The sequence below is a fragment of the Lytechinus variegatus genome, chromosome 5 (assembly GCF_018143015.1).
Source record: "Lytechinus variegatus isolate NC3 chromosome 5, Lvar_3.0, whole genome shotgun sequence".
In the NCBI taxonomy this organism is placed as follows: Eukaryota; Metazoa; Echinodermata; class Echinoidea; order Temnopleuroida; family Toxopneustidae; genus Lytechinus; species Lytechinus variegatus.
In genome coordinates this window covers 4,339,657-4,357,726 of record NC_054744.1, presented here as the reverse complement: position 1 = coordinate 4,357,726, position 18,070 = coordinate 4,339,657, and the positions used below count along the sequence as shown (strand labels likewise).

Here is an 18,070-nt window from a genome sequence, read left to right as displayed (position 1 = left end):
TGTATTAGAACCAGTAAACCCTGAAAACAACCATTATTGAGAATGAAAAGCTAAAACTACAAGGCAAACCCCGATTTTGTAAATAGGCGTCTTATAGACACCTAAATAATACACATACATGTATGGGATGAAATTAATTAATATTTTCCTTTTTATCTTGAATATTGTATAGTAATCATTGCAAATATTAAATGTTTCCTACTTTTGTACGCGCTATGGTACTTTTTGTTTTTAGTGCCTCTAAATACCTATTATTATTATTATTAAGACAGTGTTTCCGGTCACTTTATATTTCAATTTTTGAAGCACTAAAGAATTGTTTTTTAACACAATTTTTTTGTGGGCTTCATTATTGTAACATATCACAGACACAGGTGACAAGTGTGACCTTCTAGCTCAGATTTTTAAAAAGTCAAACCAATGTTAACCAATCACTTTAACCACAACTTTCCTTTATGTTAAACTTTTTTTTGGGACAGAACATGTCAGCCCTGGCAGACTATATTGAGTTCAAGAAGTTTCCTGGTACTCCTCTGCGGGATATCTTTACTGCCGCTACCGATGACCTCTTGACCCTTCTCAAAGGGCTCCTTCTCATGGACCCTTGCAGGCGATGCAAAGCCACTGAGGTAAATAAGGCCTCAGGGATCCCTGGGCCCTGTTGTAAAAAGAGTTACGATAGATCCGATCAATCGCAAATATGGACGGCCAGCAATGTCAATATCTATCATGCATGTTTTGTTCAAAATATTTTCTAGCTGTGATGTATATTCATGCATTCATTGTTTTCTTGAAAATTCACTGCACTTCTCTTTGCATAAAAAGGACATTGTGCATTTTCGTAGAAAAAATTATGACACTGATGGATTTTCATAGAGTTACGATTGATCGGGTCAATCGTTATTCTTTGTAAACAGGGCCCAGGTCCACCTCTAACAAAGAGTTATGATCGATCCAATCAAACGTTACTCTATGGAAATCCATCAGTGTCATAATTTGTTTTTACAGAAAATTTGCAAAATGTCCTTTGGAAACAAAGGAGATCACACCAAATTGTCAAGAAATAAATGGATATACATTCATATCTAGAAATGTTTTTAAATGAACATGCATTTTATATGTTGACGTTGCTGGCTTTCCATAGTTGCGATTGATTGGATCAATTACATCTCTTGGTAAGAGAGTATTTCATGAAACAAATGATCAGTGACTTTCATTGGCAAGTGTTATAAGCTACTGAAATCCATGCATCTGATTGGCTCAGGTCAGATAAATCGGTGAAACCATTGACAGAATGCTTCATGAAACACTCCGGGGGGGGGGGGGGGGGGATTCACAACGATTCAAGTATGACTTAGACTCACACTTAGGGATAAATACCAGTTTTGATAACAATCTCAAAATGAGTTTAACAGAATCCCATGGAATTACCACCAAAATGTTTGTATTTACATGTATAAATAAAAAATATTAAAGAATATGTGCCAAATAGCTCTGGAACAAAATGTGTAATTACTGAAAAATAAGCACAGAATTTCATCAAATGTCAGGTATTTTTTGAAACAATATTAATACACTGTCCCATGTATACTTTTCAGTGTTAGTGATCATCAGAATTATTGATTTCGAGCTGAGATTTCATGATTTTAAATAGATAAGTTTACATTAATGCATATCCGGAAATTAATAGGCTTTTCGATGGAATACCCATAAATCTCTAAAATTCATTCAGAAATGGTGTGAATCGTGAAATGGATTGTAACTGAATCTGATGGAATAATCACCATTTGTCTCTATCCATGAGTAAATGACATGTGTCAATCAATAGTCGATTTGACATTTTCCGAACCTAGAAATGTTCTTTCCGATGAAGTTTTTTTCTTGATTCGTGTTCCTATGGGGTCCTAGAACAAATTCAGCTTGGTTGCCCAAAGTTGCCGTTTGGGCAATTTTGCTAATTTGCATAAATCCAAAATGGCCGCCAGATGCCATCTTGAAAACCTAACTTTTGAACCCCTGTCCACAAAATGATGAGTAATAACTCGTTTTAGGGGTTTAGAGATGTGTAGAACCGATTTCAGTAATCATTTTTGCAATATAAGGTCATCGTCAGGTCAAATCTAAGATGGTCGCCATATGCCATCTTGAAAAATTGACTTTTGATCCCCTTGCCCCAGAATGACGAGTAATACCTCTATTTAGGGGTTTTGGGGTGTGCAGAATCCCTTTCTGCTTTCTATTTTGCAAAAAGATGTCATCTTTAGGTCAAATCCAAGATGGCCGCCATATGACGCCATCTTGAAATATAAATTGTTGAACCCTTTACCCCAGAATCATGAATAAAAACTCTATTCATAAGTCATTTGGTATGTTGATTTATTTCATGCAGTTATTTTGCACAAAGGATAATCTTCAGATCAAATCCAAGATGGCCGCCAACCGCCATCTTGAAAAATTACTGTCCGAGGCTTATACGTGTAGAACTAATGTAGTAAGAATACTCATTTCTTTTATTAATTCTCAAGTTCAAGTTCAAGGTCAAGGTGAAGTTACATCTTAGATGTCAGATTTCAACATTAATTGCTCAACTTAGAATGAATCCTATTTAGGTTTTGGCTATGATCCATTTCGAGTGTATTTTCATTTTTTAAGGTCCATCCATACCTTTGTACTGAAGAGGCTTTTAGGGTCTTATTTGAATTTGAAAGTGTTTTATCAATATTTTTTTCTAAATCAATGATTGGTAGGCATCAGTTCGCCTTAAAAGACGATGGTGTAGCGCTAGGCCTTACATTTTTGAGAGTGACTATGAAGCTCCACTCTAGAGTGGCAGTCTCTAGAGCAAATTTTTATAGATGAAGGAGGATGGCGCTGACACACGTTTATATAGAGATGCTGCCCTAACTTTCCTCCTAGGCCTTTGGTCTGCCAATTTAGCATTCCGATTATTTTCTGATGTCTTGACCCCCTGTACTTAGTAGCTCTCCATAGAATGGCGACTATCATCTACACCTTCATAAGTGTTAGTGTCTATGCCGGCAGGTTTTATGTCACGTTTGCAGGTGTCTTTATAACGGAGGTGTGATCTACCGATGGGGTGAGACCAATCACACAGCTCACCTTACCTTTGCGAATCCAAGAAGGGATTCGCCAAGGTTTCATGCGGCAAACATGCCCCAACCACCTGAGGTGCCTTTGACTAAGGAGCGAGAATAAGCTTTTGATGCCAGCACGTACGCTGAAGGGCCTCTGTATTTTTCACTGTCCTGCCATTAACGTGCATGATACGTCCGAGGCAGCTGACATGGAAGGTGTTTAGCCACATTTCTTGGTCGGTGTACATTTTCCAGGACTTACTTCCGTGCAGGAGCTTGGTCATGACTGTGACAGATATTACAATCCTGATGCTTGTCCTGTGAAAGGGAGCAATTAAGAGACATATAGTCGGTCCAAGGGAGATGAGGAGTCCATCACAACCAGACAAGTGTGTGCTGTTGATATACATATCTGGAGGACAGTCGGTGTCTTGAGTCTATCAGGATTTCTGACTCTCTCGAAGGCTGATCCAAACCCCTTACATGCACAGGACAGACAGCTAGCTGTTATGTATGACTAGGTCTTGTACTGCCACTTCTTGAGAGGCAGGGGCGACATCGTTTCCGTAAAACATTTCACGAATGAGAACACTCCTGACCGTGGAACAGTCTTGGTGGAGCCTATCTTCTGCAGGAGGCTAAAGAGTGCACTCCTGCTGACCAAGTCAATGGCTCTTGTCAGGAGGAAGAGTCCAATAATAATTATAAAGGAAGTTAATAAGTTAACTATTTTTTTTTTGAAAAAAAATACGGAGAAATTACTTTTTGATTCAAATAATACTTAAAAGTCATTTCACTGGAAAAGTATGGTTGCACAGAAATAAAAAAGGATCAAAGCTCCCGAAATCATAGCCCAAACCTTCAATGGTTTCATTCTAAAGTAAGCGGTTAATGACGAAATCTATCAACCATCTGACCATCTTAGACATGACTTGACCTCGAACTAAAAATGGAGTAATTAAAAGAAATGAATCATTCTCACTGAAATCCCCTTACATGAGCTCCAATACATAACAACAACCTTATTAGGGAGAGCACTTCTTCAAGGTTCAATAGTCTCGGAAGTAGTTTTTTTTTCTTAATATGGCGTTTAGTGGTCATGTTGGATTATTTTGACCTGGAGATGATCCTATATTGCAAAATTATTAACAGAAATGGAATCAACATACCAAATAACTCACGAAAAGAGGGATTATTCATGATTCTGGGACAAAAACTTGAGAATTAATAAAAGAAATGAGTATTCTTACTGAAATCCCTTTACATTAGTTCTAACACGTATAAGCCTCGGAAAGTAATTTTTCAAGATGGCGGTTGGCGGCCATCTTGGATTTGATCTGAAGATTATCCTTTATGCAAAATAACAGCATGAATTGAATCAACATACCAAATGGCTCACGAATAGAGTTATTATTCATGATTCTGGGGCAAAAGGTTCTAAAGTTCATATTTCAAGATGGCATCATATGGCGGCCATCTTGGATTTGACATGAAGATGACATCTTTTTGCATAATAGATATAGCAGGAAGGAATTCTGCACACCCCAAAACCCCTAAACAGAGGTATTACTCGTCATTCTGGGGCAAGGGGATCAAAAGTCAATTTTTCAAGATGGCATCTGGCAGCCATCTTGGATTTGACTTGAAGATGACCTTATATTGCAAAAATGATTACAGAAATCGGTTCTACACATCTCTAAACCCCTAAAACGATTTATTACTCATCATTTTGTGGACAGGGGTTCAAAAGTTAGGTTTTCAAGATGGCATCTGGCGGCCATTTAGGATTTATGCAAATTAGCAAAATTGCCCAAACGGCAACTTTGGGCAATCAAGCTGAATTTGTTCTAGGACCCCATAGGAACACGAATCAAGAAAAAAACTTCATCGGAAAGAACATTTCTAGGTTGGTGTATTGAGCCTATGAGACTGTCAAATCGACTACAACAATGGTAGCAAAATAGGCAAGATGTTCCTAACTTTTCTGACATGTCTTTTTCTGTGACATAAGTCAATGGGCATGCTCACATGTTGTCATCTGCATCACTGCTATCAGCACTAGTTGATATTATTATTTTCATTATTTATTTGACCAATATAAAAAGTACATACACATTACATTAGAATAAAAATTTACAGTACATTAACAGGCAAAGAAATGCGGGAATGGCATGTGGGTCAGGGGGCACAAAAGCAAAATCCATCACTGTTGCCCGAAGGCATGAGCCCCCACACGTGCCACTCCCACGACATAAATAAAATATATAAATACTCCTACACAAATTATTGCACGTTAAAAAGGGAATACTGAAAAGGGTGCCAGAATAATTAATAAGATAGTCTTGAGATGCATTAGAAAAAAATACCACTGCATCATTGGAGAAATATAACATACATGTAGTAAAAAATTAACACCTCGTTGCTTAACAGTAATGAAAGAGGCATTCTAAGTAAACTTGCTATAGAATTTGGAAATTCAAATATATAGGATTAAGGGGGTATCCAGCCTTGGTCATAAAATGTTGTGTTGGGAAGGAGAAAAATAAATTAAACAGAATGGTGAAAGTTTGAAAGAAATCCGACACGCAATAAGAAAGTTATAGCTGCATTAAAATTGAAATCACTAATATTATGTAAATTTCAAATTGGCAACTGGGTAAGTAAATTAAGACAAGGGGCAAGGACAACTTTCCCATAGGCCATGTACTTTATTTTCAGGGATTTGTGGTTTTCTCCTAAGTACTCATTCCCCTGGGGCAGTAATCTAAATATGACCTAGGTAGTATATTATTTTATGTCCTCATGAAAGAAAAATATAATTTGAAATAAAACTTTTGGGAAAAATGACATTTTAGCCATAATATGTATTGGAGTACATGGAAGGGTAGTCCTTGCCTTACATCACTATGACATCACATATGTGGCTAATTTCAAGTCTCCATGGGTATAGTGATTACCAATATTTACAACTTTAAAAAATTCATAACTTTCTTGTTGTTTGTCCAATATTATTCAAACTTTCACCTATCAGCTTGTCTGATTTTTTTTTTCCTTATAAAAACAATTTTTTATTTGGGTTGGATTCCCCTTTAAGCTGATCTGGTGTAACTGGAGTTCGGAAAAAAAAATTAAGTTGGGGGTACTTAGAAGTCCAAAATAGAGTGGAATATTTTCATTTTACTTTTTTTTATCATTTGACAGGGTTGTCTTGCTTCTAATTAAGTCAAAGCGTACTATAATGCTGTAATAGCTATTAATTCCAAAGACTTTCCATATTTCTGCTTACTGAAACATTTTGGATTAGACTTGTGAAGGTTTCATTGAACTGGTCCCTATCTTGAATGGATATGTAATTTTATTTTGAATCATCTTAATACATTAGAAGTATTATATTGCTAATTTCATTTTGACAAAGTTGTAGCGGTTGCAGATTATAATTTTTTTCGCAGTACAATATAGGCCACTATTTAAGTTAGTATTCCCTTTGGAATTTGTACATTTTATTAAAGATAAATGCAAGTTGTGGTAACGATCTCAAAACGAGTTCAAACAGAATATAATAAAATGGCCATCCAAGTGTTTGTATGAATAAAAAAATGGTGCCAAATAACTCTTGGAAAAACTGTAATTGCTGAGAAATGAGCAAAATAAGCACGGTATTCCATAACATGTTGGGTATTTTTCCAAGTAATATTAATACACTCTCCCACATATGTCATTTTTTGTCTGTGATCATCAGAATATTTGCTATTTCAGCTAAAATATAATGATTTCACAAAGATAAATTTGTTTCAATGTACCAGATCTAGATCTGTCATAATATTGTGGCAATTAACCTTGATTTGGAAGACTTTCACATGAAATAATTGTTTGCTGCAACTACTTTCTTTTATATTTGTGGGTGTGTCGTGGTCTAGTGGTTCTGACTCTCACCTTTGAAACAGAGGTTCGTGGGTTCGAATCGTAGCCATGGTGTGTTTTCCTTCAGCAAGAAAATTTATCCACTTTGTGCCGCACTCGACCCAGGTGAAGTGAATGGGTACCCGGCAGGGGAAATTCCTTGCATGCACTGAGCGCCGGTGATGGTAGCTTGAGATAAAGCCATTATTATATTTAATTTTTTTTCTAAATTTTCCTTCACACCAGGCTCTTAAGATGCCCTACTTCTATAACAAGCCAGCCCCGACACCAGGCCACCTCCTACCTAGGCCAGGAATGCTAGCCCCAGTGGACAACAGCAAGCCACAAACCAAGCTCGGTAGCAAAAGAAAGATGGCCGATGATATAGGAACAGGTCAGTACACCTCATTTGAAGCCATTGCATGATTTCGAGTTCAGTGTTGACCTTTGGTGTTGGTGTTTTGACTTTTACACAAGTCTAACGCCAAACATAAAATGAGGATGGTCCTGGAAAAGTCACTCACTAGGTGTTGAGCTGTCCAATATTGTGGTCTGGGTTATTGGTGTAAACTCAGAATAGGTTTTGGAGCTTAGGAAACACAATCCAAATTGAGCTTCCAGCTCCAGCACCGGACTTGAAATCACGCATTGTCACATAGATGTACATTTATTAGCATTAGCTTGGGTCTTGGATGAAGCATTTTATGATACAGAAAGTCAACAATTTTCACTGACAACTGTCATAACCTGAAATCCTTACATTTGATTGAATGAATGTTTCGGTAAATTCACCGGTATAGTTGCTTTGTGAAACACTCCCCTGAACTGCTCAAACACTTCCTGGTTCCTCACCCAGAAATTCAGAATGCAACAAATTGGCCAGGGCCCAGTCTTACAATGAGTTGCAATTGATCCAATCAATTGCAACCATGGAAAGCCAGCAAATTCAACTTATAAAATGCATATTTATTTTGTTTAAATCTTTATATGAATATATATCTATAAATCCATTGATTTCTCGACAATTTGGTGTGATCTCCTTTGTTTACAAGGGACATTTTGCAAATTTGCTGAGAAAAAATTATGACACTGATGGATTTCCATAGAGTTATGATTGATTGGATCAATTGTAACTCTTTGTAAAACGGGGCCGTGAATTCACAAAGGTGGTTTTGGAAACTGCGTATATTAAAATAATGTCCAATGCTGATGCGTGCTCTTGTCACAGTGCACAGAATGATGCCTGTCATGGTTAAGTATGCTATTTCATTCATGAGTCCTCTGTTTTGAACAGTGAACAAAGGTGGTTTTGGAAACTCTGTATATTAAAATTGTCCAATGCTGATGCGTGCTCTTGTCACAGTGCGCAGAATGATGCCTGTTGTCATGGTTAAGTATGCTATTTCATTCATGAGTCCTCTGTTTTGAACAGTGAACTCATTAATTCATATCAATGTACTTTATTGAAAAGTTAACCAAGTTTAATTTTGAAAAAACATTGTACATACTTGTAGGGTAATCAAGTACCACTGATAAATTTTTACAAGATTTAGGTCACTTGATCAAGGACATTGTGTAATAAACTGTTAAAGCTGTTCAATCCCATCTCATTCCTATTGGTGTATCTTTTTGCCATTTTGTGAATTTGGATTCTGAAACCAATTGATGTGAGGGGCTATAACCTCTCTGTGACTGAACCAATCTTTTAATTATTGACATGTGCCTAGTAAAGATTATTGAAACTAACCTGTGTAAAGATATTATTATTATTGATATTATTATTATTATTACTAGTTGGAATTTGTGCAGTGCCCTTGGAATGTTTTATCAGTTTCTTTTGGAACCCTTTTTACTTTGAATAAAATTCTGAACAATGCCTATTAATTTGTTTTTAATCAGGGTCAACTGCAAAGAAACTTGTCTTCTGATGGAACTAAACCAAGACCTACGCGGTAAGTTTTTAAAGATATAATCACTATTTGATAGCAATATTAAAATAAGAGAGAAAAGGAGAGTGAGAAAGAGAGAGAGAAAGGTGGATTGAAGGGGATGGGGAGTGGTTAGAAGACACGGTAAGGAAATAGGAGTTCAAAAGTGATTTCAAGCAAGTTGACTGACACACGTAACGCTCTCAACTTAAGAACTTGCACAATAACTATCTTTTTTTTTTTTTTTTTTTTTTTTTTTTTTTTAAAAACAAGTGCACACCTAGTTACCATTAATGCATATAGCATTTCCATTTATTTTCAAGCAGGATAAAAGAGCATTGTAGATTAAATGCCTTGCTCACAGGCATATCTGCCGCGGCCGGGGATCGAACCCTGGACTTTTTCATGTATAGCCAGGCGCCTTAGACCACTCGGCCACGGCATCTCCAAAGTATACATTAATCAATGTCTCCCTCTCTCGATCAAAATGAAATATTTCAGTTTATGCCATTATGTTGATAACTTTACTAAGATTTTTCCATGGCGTGTGTGTGTGTGTGGTGAAATAAAGCCATCTTGTCTTTTCTATGTCTCTGCTTTGCCATGTTAAGTATCATATTGTGAGGGTGTAAGAAGTGGAATTCACATGAATGGGTAAAAACATTTTTTTTTACAAATAAAACCAAACAAACAATACAAGACTTCTATCCGTCCCAATTTCTTTGAGTTGATTGTTGATATTACATCAAAAGCGAGACTCTGTAGTGTAATAATGATATTGAAATATGTGTGATTTATTCATGTGCGTACAGAACACCTGCCAACCAGAAAAATTATTTTTACTTCAGTGAAAATATGAAAGTATTAATTTTATTAAGATTTTTTCTCCATCATGTTTATATTTACTTCATCTCTATATGTGCAATCAGGCAATCAGTGATAGTAGGAGACTTGGTCAATCTTACTTATTGATTGTTAAAGTAATGTGAAAAGAATGTACCCTAGATTATGTACCACTCATTCCCCCCCCAAAAAAAAAAAGAATAGATAAATAAATGAATAATTAAATGAATGAATGAATGAATGGATAAATAAATTTTAAAAATTGATTAATTAATTAATATAGTAAATGAATATATAAATAAATAGTAATAATTGAATTAACATCATAATTTAAGTCAACTGGATTTTTTGTAAACACCTGTTCGTTTCATGAAAAAGAGACTCTATGATACTTGTTTATTTTAGGATAAGTGGTGATTCTTCAATGCTCGATCAGCAAGTCTTCCACTTCTAGGAAAATTGTTTTATTGTACATGTACATATTGTAGATGGAGTAAAGTTGCTTCTTGAGATAGGGAACCCCACCCCCCTCTTCGTAAAACATCTGAATGGTCTACAGGCTTAAAGAGAAATTCCAGTAGTTGCAGTAAACACTGATTTCATGAGAAAGTCTGTAAAACAAGGCTTAATTGTCAGTATATCAGCGAGGCTCTAGATCTGGTACAGTTACATTAACTGAACTTTGTGAAATCTTGAAATCTACGCTGCAAAATGTTCACACCGAAGATCCCCAACACAGATAAGCGCACGTGGGACAATGTATAATTATTGCTTAGAGCGTCAGGCCTGACGCTCTACCCGAATCCTGTGCTTATTTGCTGATTTCTCAGCAATTACACAATTTCTTCCAGAATCCTTTGGCACATGCATTTTAAATACAAACGGACACTTTGGTGGTCATTCTCATCGGATTCTGTATGAACTCATTTTGATATCGTTACCAAAACTAGCATTTACCTTTAACCCATTTGTTGCAAGAAATTTCACAGCCCATGTGATCAGCTTTTGGTCCTTGGATTGGCAATATCATTCTTTCTTAATTGATGCATTCTTATAACGAAATTATTTAACTAAAATAAAATATTAATGAAGAATCTTTGAAATACTGAAAATTAACAATTTGCATGAGAAGCAGTTTGATATTTCAATTATGCTGCAACTTTAATTATGTAGTGATTATTTTCTTGAAACATATTTTTGTCGGGGTCACACTGAGTCAAATTTGAAAATGCAATGAAAACTAGGCACATGCATGTATCTGCAGATTTTTCAATAAAATGAAAATGTTTTTTTCATGTATTTTTTTAGAATTGTGTGGCTCTGCATATTAGTAGAGCAAATTGCAAAATGTGTTAAAACTTTGCCAGAAATAGGTTAAAGTGTACCGTCACATTTATACCGAACATAGTATTGTCAGAGCTTTTAGTGATTTCAGACTTTGTTTGCATTGTGGTACAAAAGAAAATGTCAACATTGCCTCCAACATACTTCCAAAGTGACAACTAAATGGTTTGTATTGTTCAGAAACGCATTTCGCGAAGCATTCTTCGTAGAACTCTCACTGTTTATTCTTTGAATGGATGAAAAGGAATAGAGTGTAAAGTTATTTGCTAATGGGGACATTCCCTTGCCCCCCAAATACCGGTACCTCTCTAGCCTATTATCGACCCATTATAAATCCATTATTTGCAGGTCACGGCATTGTCCTCAAGTCATTAGCACCCCAATGTTACTTGCCAGTGGGGATAACAGAGGTATCCAATTCAAATATAGTCTTGAACAAGACTTTCTATTTTGTACTGAATCTCGACCTACTAATGCTTTACGTTATAGTTTGGGGTTAAGTCAGTCGGAGGTATAGTTTAAGTAAAGAATAGAGGAAGTGAAGACAGAAGAGTCGTGTTTGAGAATATATCAAAGCTCAAATATTGCAAAGAGATGTGTATTTTGTTCCTAATCCTTAATGTCAGACATTAATGGATTTTGGGGTGAAAATGGGAAAGCCTTGAGAGAGGCCAGAAATAATTGAAAGGCAAGTTGACCAGCATGACCTGCCCAGAAGCGTGTTTGTTTTAGCCTGAAGAGAATGTATACATTGCTGGATTCTTGAGGGGAAAGAGGAAAGTAATATTAAAGATAAATACCAGTTTTGGTAATAATCTCAAAATGAGTGCTAACAGAATCCAATGATATTGCCAACAAAGTGTTTGCATGTACAGTATATATAACAAAATATGTGCCAAATAGCTCTGGAAGGAAATGCATAATTCCTGAGAAATGAGTAAAATAAACACAGAATTCCAACAAATGTTGCATATTTTTTTAGCAATATTAATACGCTGTCCCACACATGCTTTTCTGTGTTAGTGATCATCAGAATGATCGATTTTGAGCTCAGATTTCATGATTTTACAAAGATAAGTCAACATTAATATACATGTACCAGATCTAGATGTACATGTATGGTAATATTGTGGTAATTAACCTTGATCTAAAAGACTTTCTCATGAAATAATTGTTTGCTGCAACTACTCTCTCTTACCTTTAAGTTGAGAAAGCAAAGTATATTAAGAAGATAGAAGAAAAAAGGAGCAAATTAAGTGTGAATATATCATAGGATGATGATGTAGAAGACAACAAAGTGGATACATTGGAGGGTTTGAAGGAAGACAAAGAGGGAGGGGGAGAAGATGGCGATGAATAGAATGAAGGGGAAGCAGACAGGAGGAGGAGAACAAGGAAATGTAGTAATGGAAAGAAAGGGAGGGGTGCAAGTAAGAAGAAGAAATTGAATATATGCATTTTATTTCCGTTTTGTGCATCAAGAAATGATACTGGCAATAAACTAAATCGAAAAAAAGAATGTGACATTTCACTAGACAGCTTTATGTCCAGAGCATCAAGTACACTATTGCGAAATGTTCATAACTTTTTCATACTGTAAATAGTGTAAAATGTAATTTCCCTAATGTTCAGTAGTATGAACATCATTTTCAAGAATGTACATGTAAATTGTAAAATTCCAATGATACTTTCTAATTTGATTTGAGATATAGATCTACACTGTAAATTGAGCTAATGTAATGTAGCTCTGTGCTTTTCCCTTAAAACCAAATCAAAATATTTCTTCTCTATTTATGATACCCAAGAAAAATTCAAATTATGATTTTCAATGTGTTTGCCCTTTATCTTTATTACATCACTGCATCTCTCTCATTACATATTATTGTATTAATAGGGATTAATTTTCTTTTAAGATTCTTCATATTGGCAAATTTCAAGTTCATTTCATTCAGCCACTTGCAGTTCTATAAGTTCATGTCTAGACCTAGCACTTCATCTCTATTATAAAATTTATCTCTCAAAATCCTTTCTTTCTGCAATTACTTGAGTTAAACACTTTTTAAAACTCTTGAATAGTTTGAACTGCCGGATGGCTGCACGTACATGTTGGTATTATGATAAGGACACCGCCTTGTCACCTCTGAAGCACTTGGGGAAAGTAAACACGCCTCAAAGGGTGTCCTCTGTGCGGCACATCTTGCTTTTGTTGGTAGTCGCTAGAGGGGTGAGCTGAGGAGAGGGTTTCCGATCCAGCCCGTCCAATTTGCCACTCACCAGGATGCCTGAGATTTGGGAGTTTCCACGGGAGGTGTCCTCACTCGACAAGATTTGTAATTGGTGGACGATTAAAGGGGAAGCTGACCCTCTGACAACGTGTTTTAATAAAAGCATGAAAATTAGAGAAATATGTTGGTGGCAGTTTGATGAAATTCCATCCAAGATTAAAGACATAATTTATGAATTTGTAAAGTGTTTTATTTGATAATAACTGGAATTATTAAGTGTTTTTTTGCCTGAGGATACATGTACTTGTACAAAGCGCTGCTATTATTACCCCGGCTTTTAACTGTGCCATATAGGCACTGAAACATTCAAGGAATTTCTTCACACCGGGTACCCATTCTCCTCACCTGGGTTGAGTGCAGCACAATGTGGGTAAATTTCTTGCTGAAGGAAAACATGCCATGGCTGATTAAAAGATGAGTCATAACCACCAGACCACGACACCCCTACATTTGTGATGCCGTTTGTTTTGTTTCGTTTGACATGAATTTCATAAATTCCTTTTTTTTTAATTGAACATGATGAATAAAAATATTTAGCCTTTAGAAGGGGATTTGAAATTAAGTGTTTGATGGCATATCTGCCTCACACATGAAATCTCTTTCGAGTTTTTAAGAAAAATTACATTTTAGGGAATTTATATCACATAACATGAAGTTGCTGGTCATACAGTGATGTCCCAAAAATAAAAAAATGAAATAAAAAAAGTGATTTTAATTTAGATTTGATTTAAAAATCAATATTTTAAAAGAATTCATTGCTATATTATCCTTCGAAGGATTTTTATAAAACCTTCATCTATATTTTCAGACTTCCCAACTATCCTGTTTTTTTTTTTTATACTTTCCCACCATTATGAGATTTACCCTCATTATACTAAATTGACATTTCCAATAACGTGCACATAGTGTACCTATTATTTCCACTGTGATGCGATTGACTGGATTTATGTGCAAATTCAATGAGGTTGAGGTTTTCCATTGTTTGTTAACTCTTCAAAACAGTGGACTCATGAATTAAATAAATGTACTTAACCATGGCAAAAGGTGTATATTTGGTGCAATATGGCAACAGCGCGCATCAGCAGTGGAATTTTTCAATATGCGCGGTAAACTAAGCGCAATTTACACATGAAATCTGCATAAACCATTGCTTTTACCGATGGTTTTCAAAACCATCTTTGTGAATGTGGGCCTAAATTGCTGAAAAACTTCTGTACAGCCAGATGGATAAGAAAAAATCACCTGAAAAAATTTCTCCACAAGTTTTTTTTTGTCTCAATAAACGAGATGAACAGTTTTGACTTTTGAAGTTATCCCCGCTCTCACACCAAATATTTCCTTACGGTGTCAAAATTAATTTCCACTGACCATCTCCGAGTGTTTGATTTGCCTGCTGGTCATAAATTTACTATGGTCATCCCAGTAGCTTCCTCATCGCCATGGCGATTGTACTTGTTTTAATGTCCTATACTACTGGCTGTAGGCTTTGGATCCTCAAGCTGGATGTCTGTGATTTTGTAATCAGATTTAATTTGATTTGATATACAGCTGCCAAATAGTACTAATTTCTCAGTATTTAGTACTGAAAATGAGAAGAATACTGTTGGTTTTATGCAAAATACTGATTTGTAAAGTTTAAGATTTATGCATTGTCTAATGGTATTTCTTTGAAAATACTGATGATTTCCTCACCAAAATACAGATTTTCAGCTTTTAAAATACTGGAATGTTCTTAATCACGCTGGTAACTCTGTTTATTTGATTTGTTTTGATAAAGGAATTAAAAATTAAACCAGGCTGGGTCATGTTCGTTGATCAGGGAAAGGTACATTATTGATGGATTTTTCATATTCTTTTATTTAAAATGTCTATGGCAAGTTTAGTTGTTCAAATACCTTCCTATTGCAAATGTGAGAAGAATTGACTAAAATGTATGGATTTAATGTTTTTTGTGGTCCCATGAACATTATTTGTGTTCACTGTTATCCAATATTCCATCTGCATCAAATATTTGGGGACTACAAAAATAAAGAAAATATAATTTTGATTTTGTTCAAATCGAGCTTATAAATAAGCACCATAAAATGATCTGGGACCCATAACACAAAGGTTAGCAATGATCACAGAACATTTTTCTACGATTGATTGCAATGTACAATCAATCGTAAAAATCAACCGTACAATTAATCGCTAACCTTTGTGATACAGGACCCTGGACTTAATTGTAGCTACTTTTTCCTTATCTTTAGAAATGACAAGAATATTAAGTTTTGTTTCTGTTGATTTTGTTGATATTATCTTAAAGATAAAAAAAATAAAATTTGATAGCCTGAAGAGCAACTTGGATTGAATTAAGAAAGGAAAAGGGCATGTCAAGGTTAGATTAAGAGTTATTCCACAAAGGATTCAAAAGTTTCTTGTGGGAACAATTAGATATTTACCCTATGACCGACTATATTCATAAGCTTTAGAATGGATTAAACGGTTTCTACATGCAACAAGTTAAGCTTTGAGATTGAAAAAATATATATATTTACCAGTTTTGAGTTTAAATACAAGGAAGAATTATGGTGAATTCTGTCTCTTACTTCACAGACTAATGGAATGAAAATACATGACTTTGGAAAAAAAAATTCTTCAGAAATAATTATATTATGTGATTTAACATATTTCTCCAAATTAGAACCCTTAAACTCTCTTCTTAATCCTACAAAGACCTTCAAAAGTAGAGTTCAAGCGATAATTAAAAAATATTTATTTGTCAACTTAGGCTTCTTGGAACAGTGTAGTAGGTAGGTTTCACGGTACACCATGTATCTCTCTTTGGCAAGTGTTGGTCCTGAAAAGGATCACCCAAACTCGACGTTTCAAGAAGTGTGTTCTTGTCATCTTTTGGAGACACTTGTCAAACGTTGAGTTTGGTTGGTCCTTTTCAGGACCATCACTTGCCCAAGAAAGATACATGGTGTACCGTGAAACCTACTACACTATTCTTCATTGGAACACTTTTATGGTGAATGAGTTTGTCCATTGTTTTGATGTTCTGTGAAACCCAAACAGTGTTTTTGCTTTAAAGCTTTTGTTTGCCTTATGTGTCAGATTTCCTTTTCCCACTTTTCTGTAAATTCACGAAGAAGTCATCATGCTTGGCTCGAAATGGCCTCCCTACCAACAAAGATGAAACACATCCGAACAAAGGAAGAAGAATTTCCCAACCGCCATCGGGCGCTCAATATTTAATCAGATCCTCCACCATCAAAATCCCTTTTGAGTTCAAACATCATATGTGATCTAGTTCATTCATCGTTAAAGGTCAAGTCCAACTCAGAAAAATGTTGATTCAAATCAATAGAGAAAAGTCAGACAAGCACAATGCTGAAAATTTCATCAAAATCGGATGTAAAATAAGAAAGTTATGACATTTCAAAGTTTTGTTTATTTCTAACAAAATAGTTATATGAACGAGCCAGTTACATTCAAATGAGAGAGTCAATGATGGCACTCACTCACTATTTTTTTTTGTTTTTTATTGTTTGAATTATAGAATATTTCAATTTTAAAAATTTGATGATTAGGACCTCCGAGAAAATCAAAATATTTCATATCCCATATAATAAAATACAAAAGAAATAGTGAGTGATCATGTCATCAGTTCCCTCATTTGCATAACGACCAAGATGTGCATATGACTGTTTTGTGAAATGAAGCGAAATTTTAAAATGTCATAACTTTCTTATTTTACATCCGATTTTGATGAAATTTTCAGTGTTATGCTTGTTGAATTTTTCTCTTTTTATTCAAATAAAGTTTTTGTTGGGGTGGACTTGTCCTTTAAATGAGAAAGAGGGGCAATGCCCAACCAAGATGCCGTTATTTGACGGTTTTTATCACCTGCATCTTCTCTTAAAATGACTATTGCTTAACATTTGCATTTCATTAGGGAAGGAGTATCTTGATATGATAAGAGAGATTATCTAAACATATTGAGTCAAAGTTGATTTCCTTTATTGAGTTTAGGGTGGTTGATTTATTGCCAATGAATGCCTGCTTACTCATGATAATAAATAAATGCTAATATGATGCACCACGCCGTACACCGGGGTACCGTAGTACGGCGTTGTGCAGCGCCATCTCGTGTTGTAATAGTGTACAGTTACATTGTTGTCATGGTGATCACGGTCGTACGATCGGTGCTACAATCATGACAATGATGGGGACAATGATCACAACGCCTATTTCCTTTCTTTGATACAATCTTATGCCAATAATAGTAAGCAAATAGAATAAAGTTATCATTTGTATGCATTAATTGTTACATAAGATCACTAAAAAGAAAATAAAAATCTGTACAAAACATTAAAATATACTTGTACACATTTTTGGTAACCCAGGGTACAGCGCAAAAAATTAAATAAATAATTCAACAAAATGGCGGATTATTATTTGGTACCCCAGGGTACCAAATACTGCACCATATAGCCCATATCACTGCCAAATGCGTCCCTATGCGCTTTTTGAGGAAGACAAAAAAAGTGAAGAAGAGAGAAAAATTTGCTGGCAATCGTGGCACTAACTCATTAAAAAATTCTTTTTAAATAAGTATGTTTTCAAAGAGGATTTAAACCTGAGTTTAGAAGAGTTCTTTACATATGATGGGGTGGTATTCCAAAGCGAA

General features: G+C 35.3%; 1 protein-coding gene across 1 annotated transcript in view; it reads left to right on the top strand.

Annotated features, from left to right (window-relative positions):
* The window catches only part of LOC121415104 (cyclin-dependent kinase 7-like), a 46,465-nt gene that overhangs the window by 12,699 nt on the left and 15,696 nt on the right, over positions 1–18,070 (top strand). Inside the window, exons 8-10 of the mRNA XM_041608200.1 lie at positions 480–629; positions 7,242–7,389; positions 8,895–8,947. Of these exons, the coding sequence (XP_041464134.1) occupies positions 480–629; positions 7,242–7,389; positions 8,895–8,923 (327 nt within the window). The 3' untranslated portion in view covers positions 8,924–8,947. The remainder of the gene's footprint in view (positions 1–479; positions 630–7,241; positions 7,390–8,894; positions 8,948–18,070) is intronic.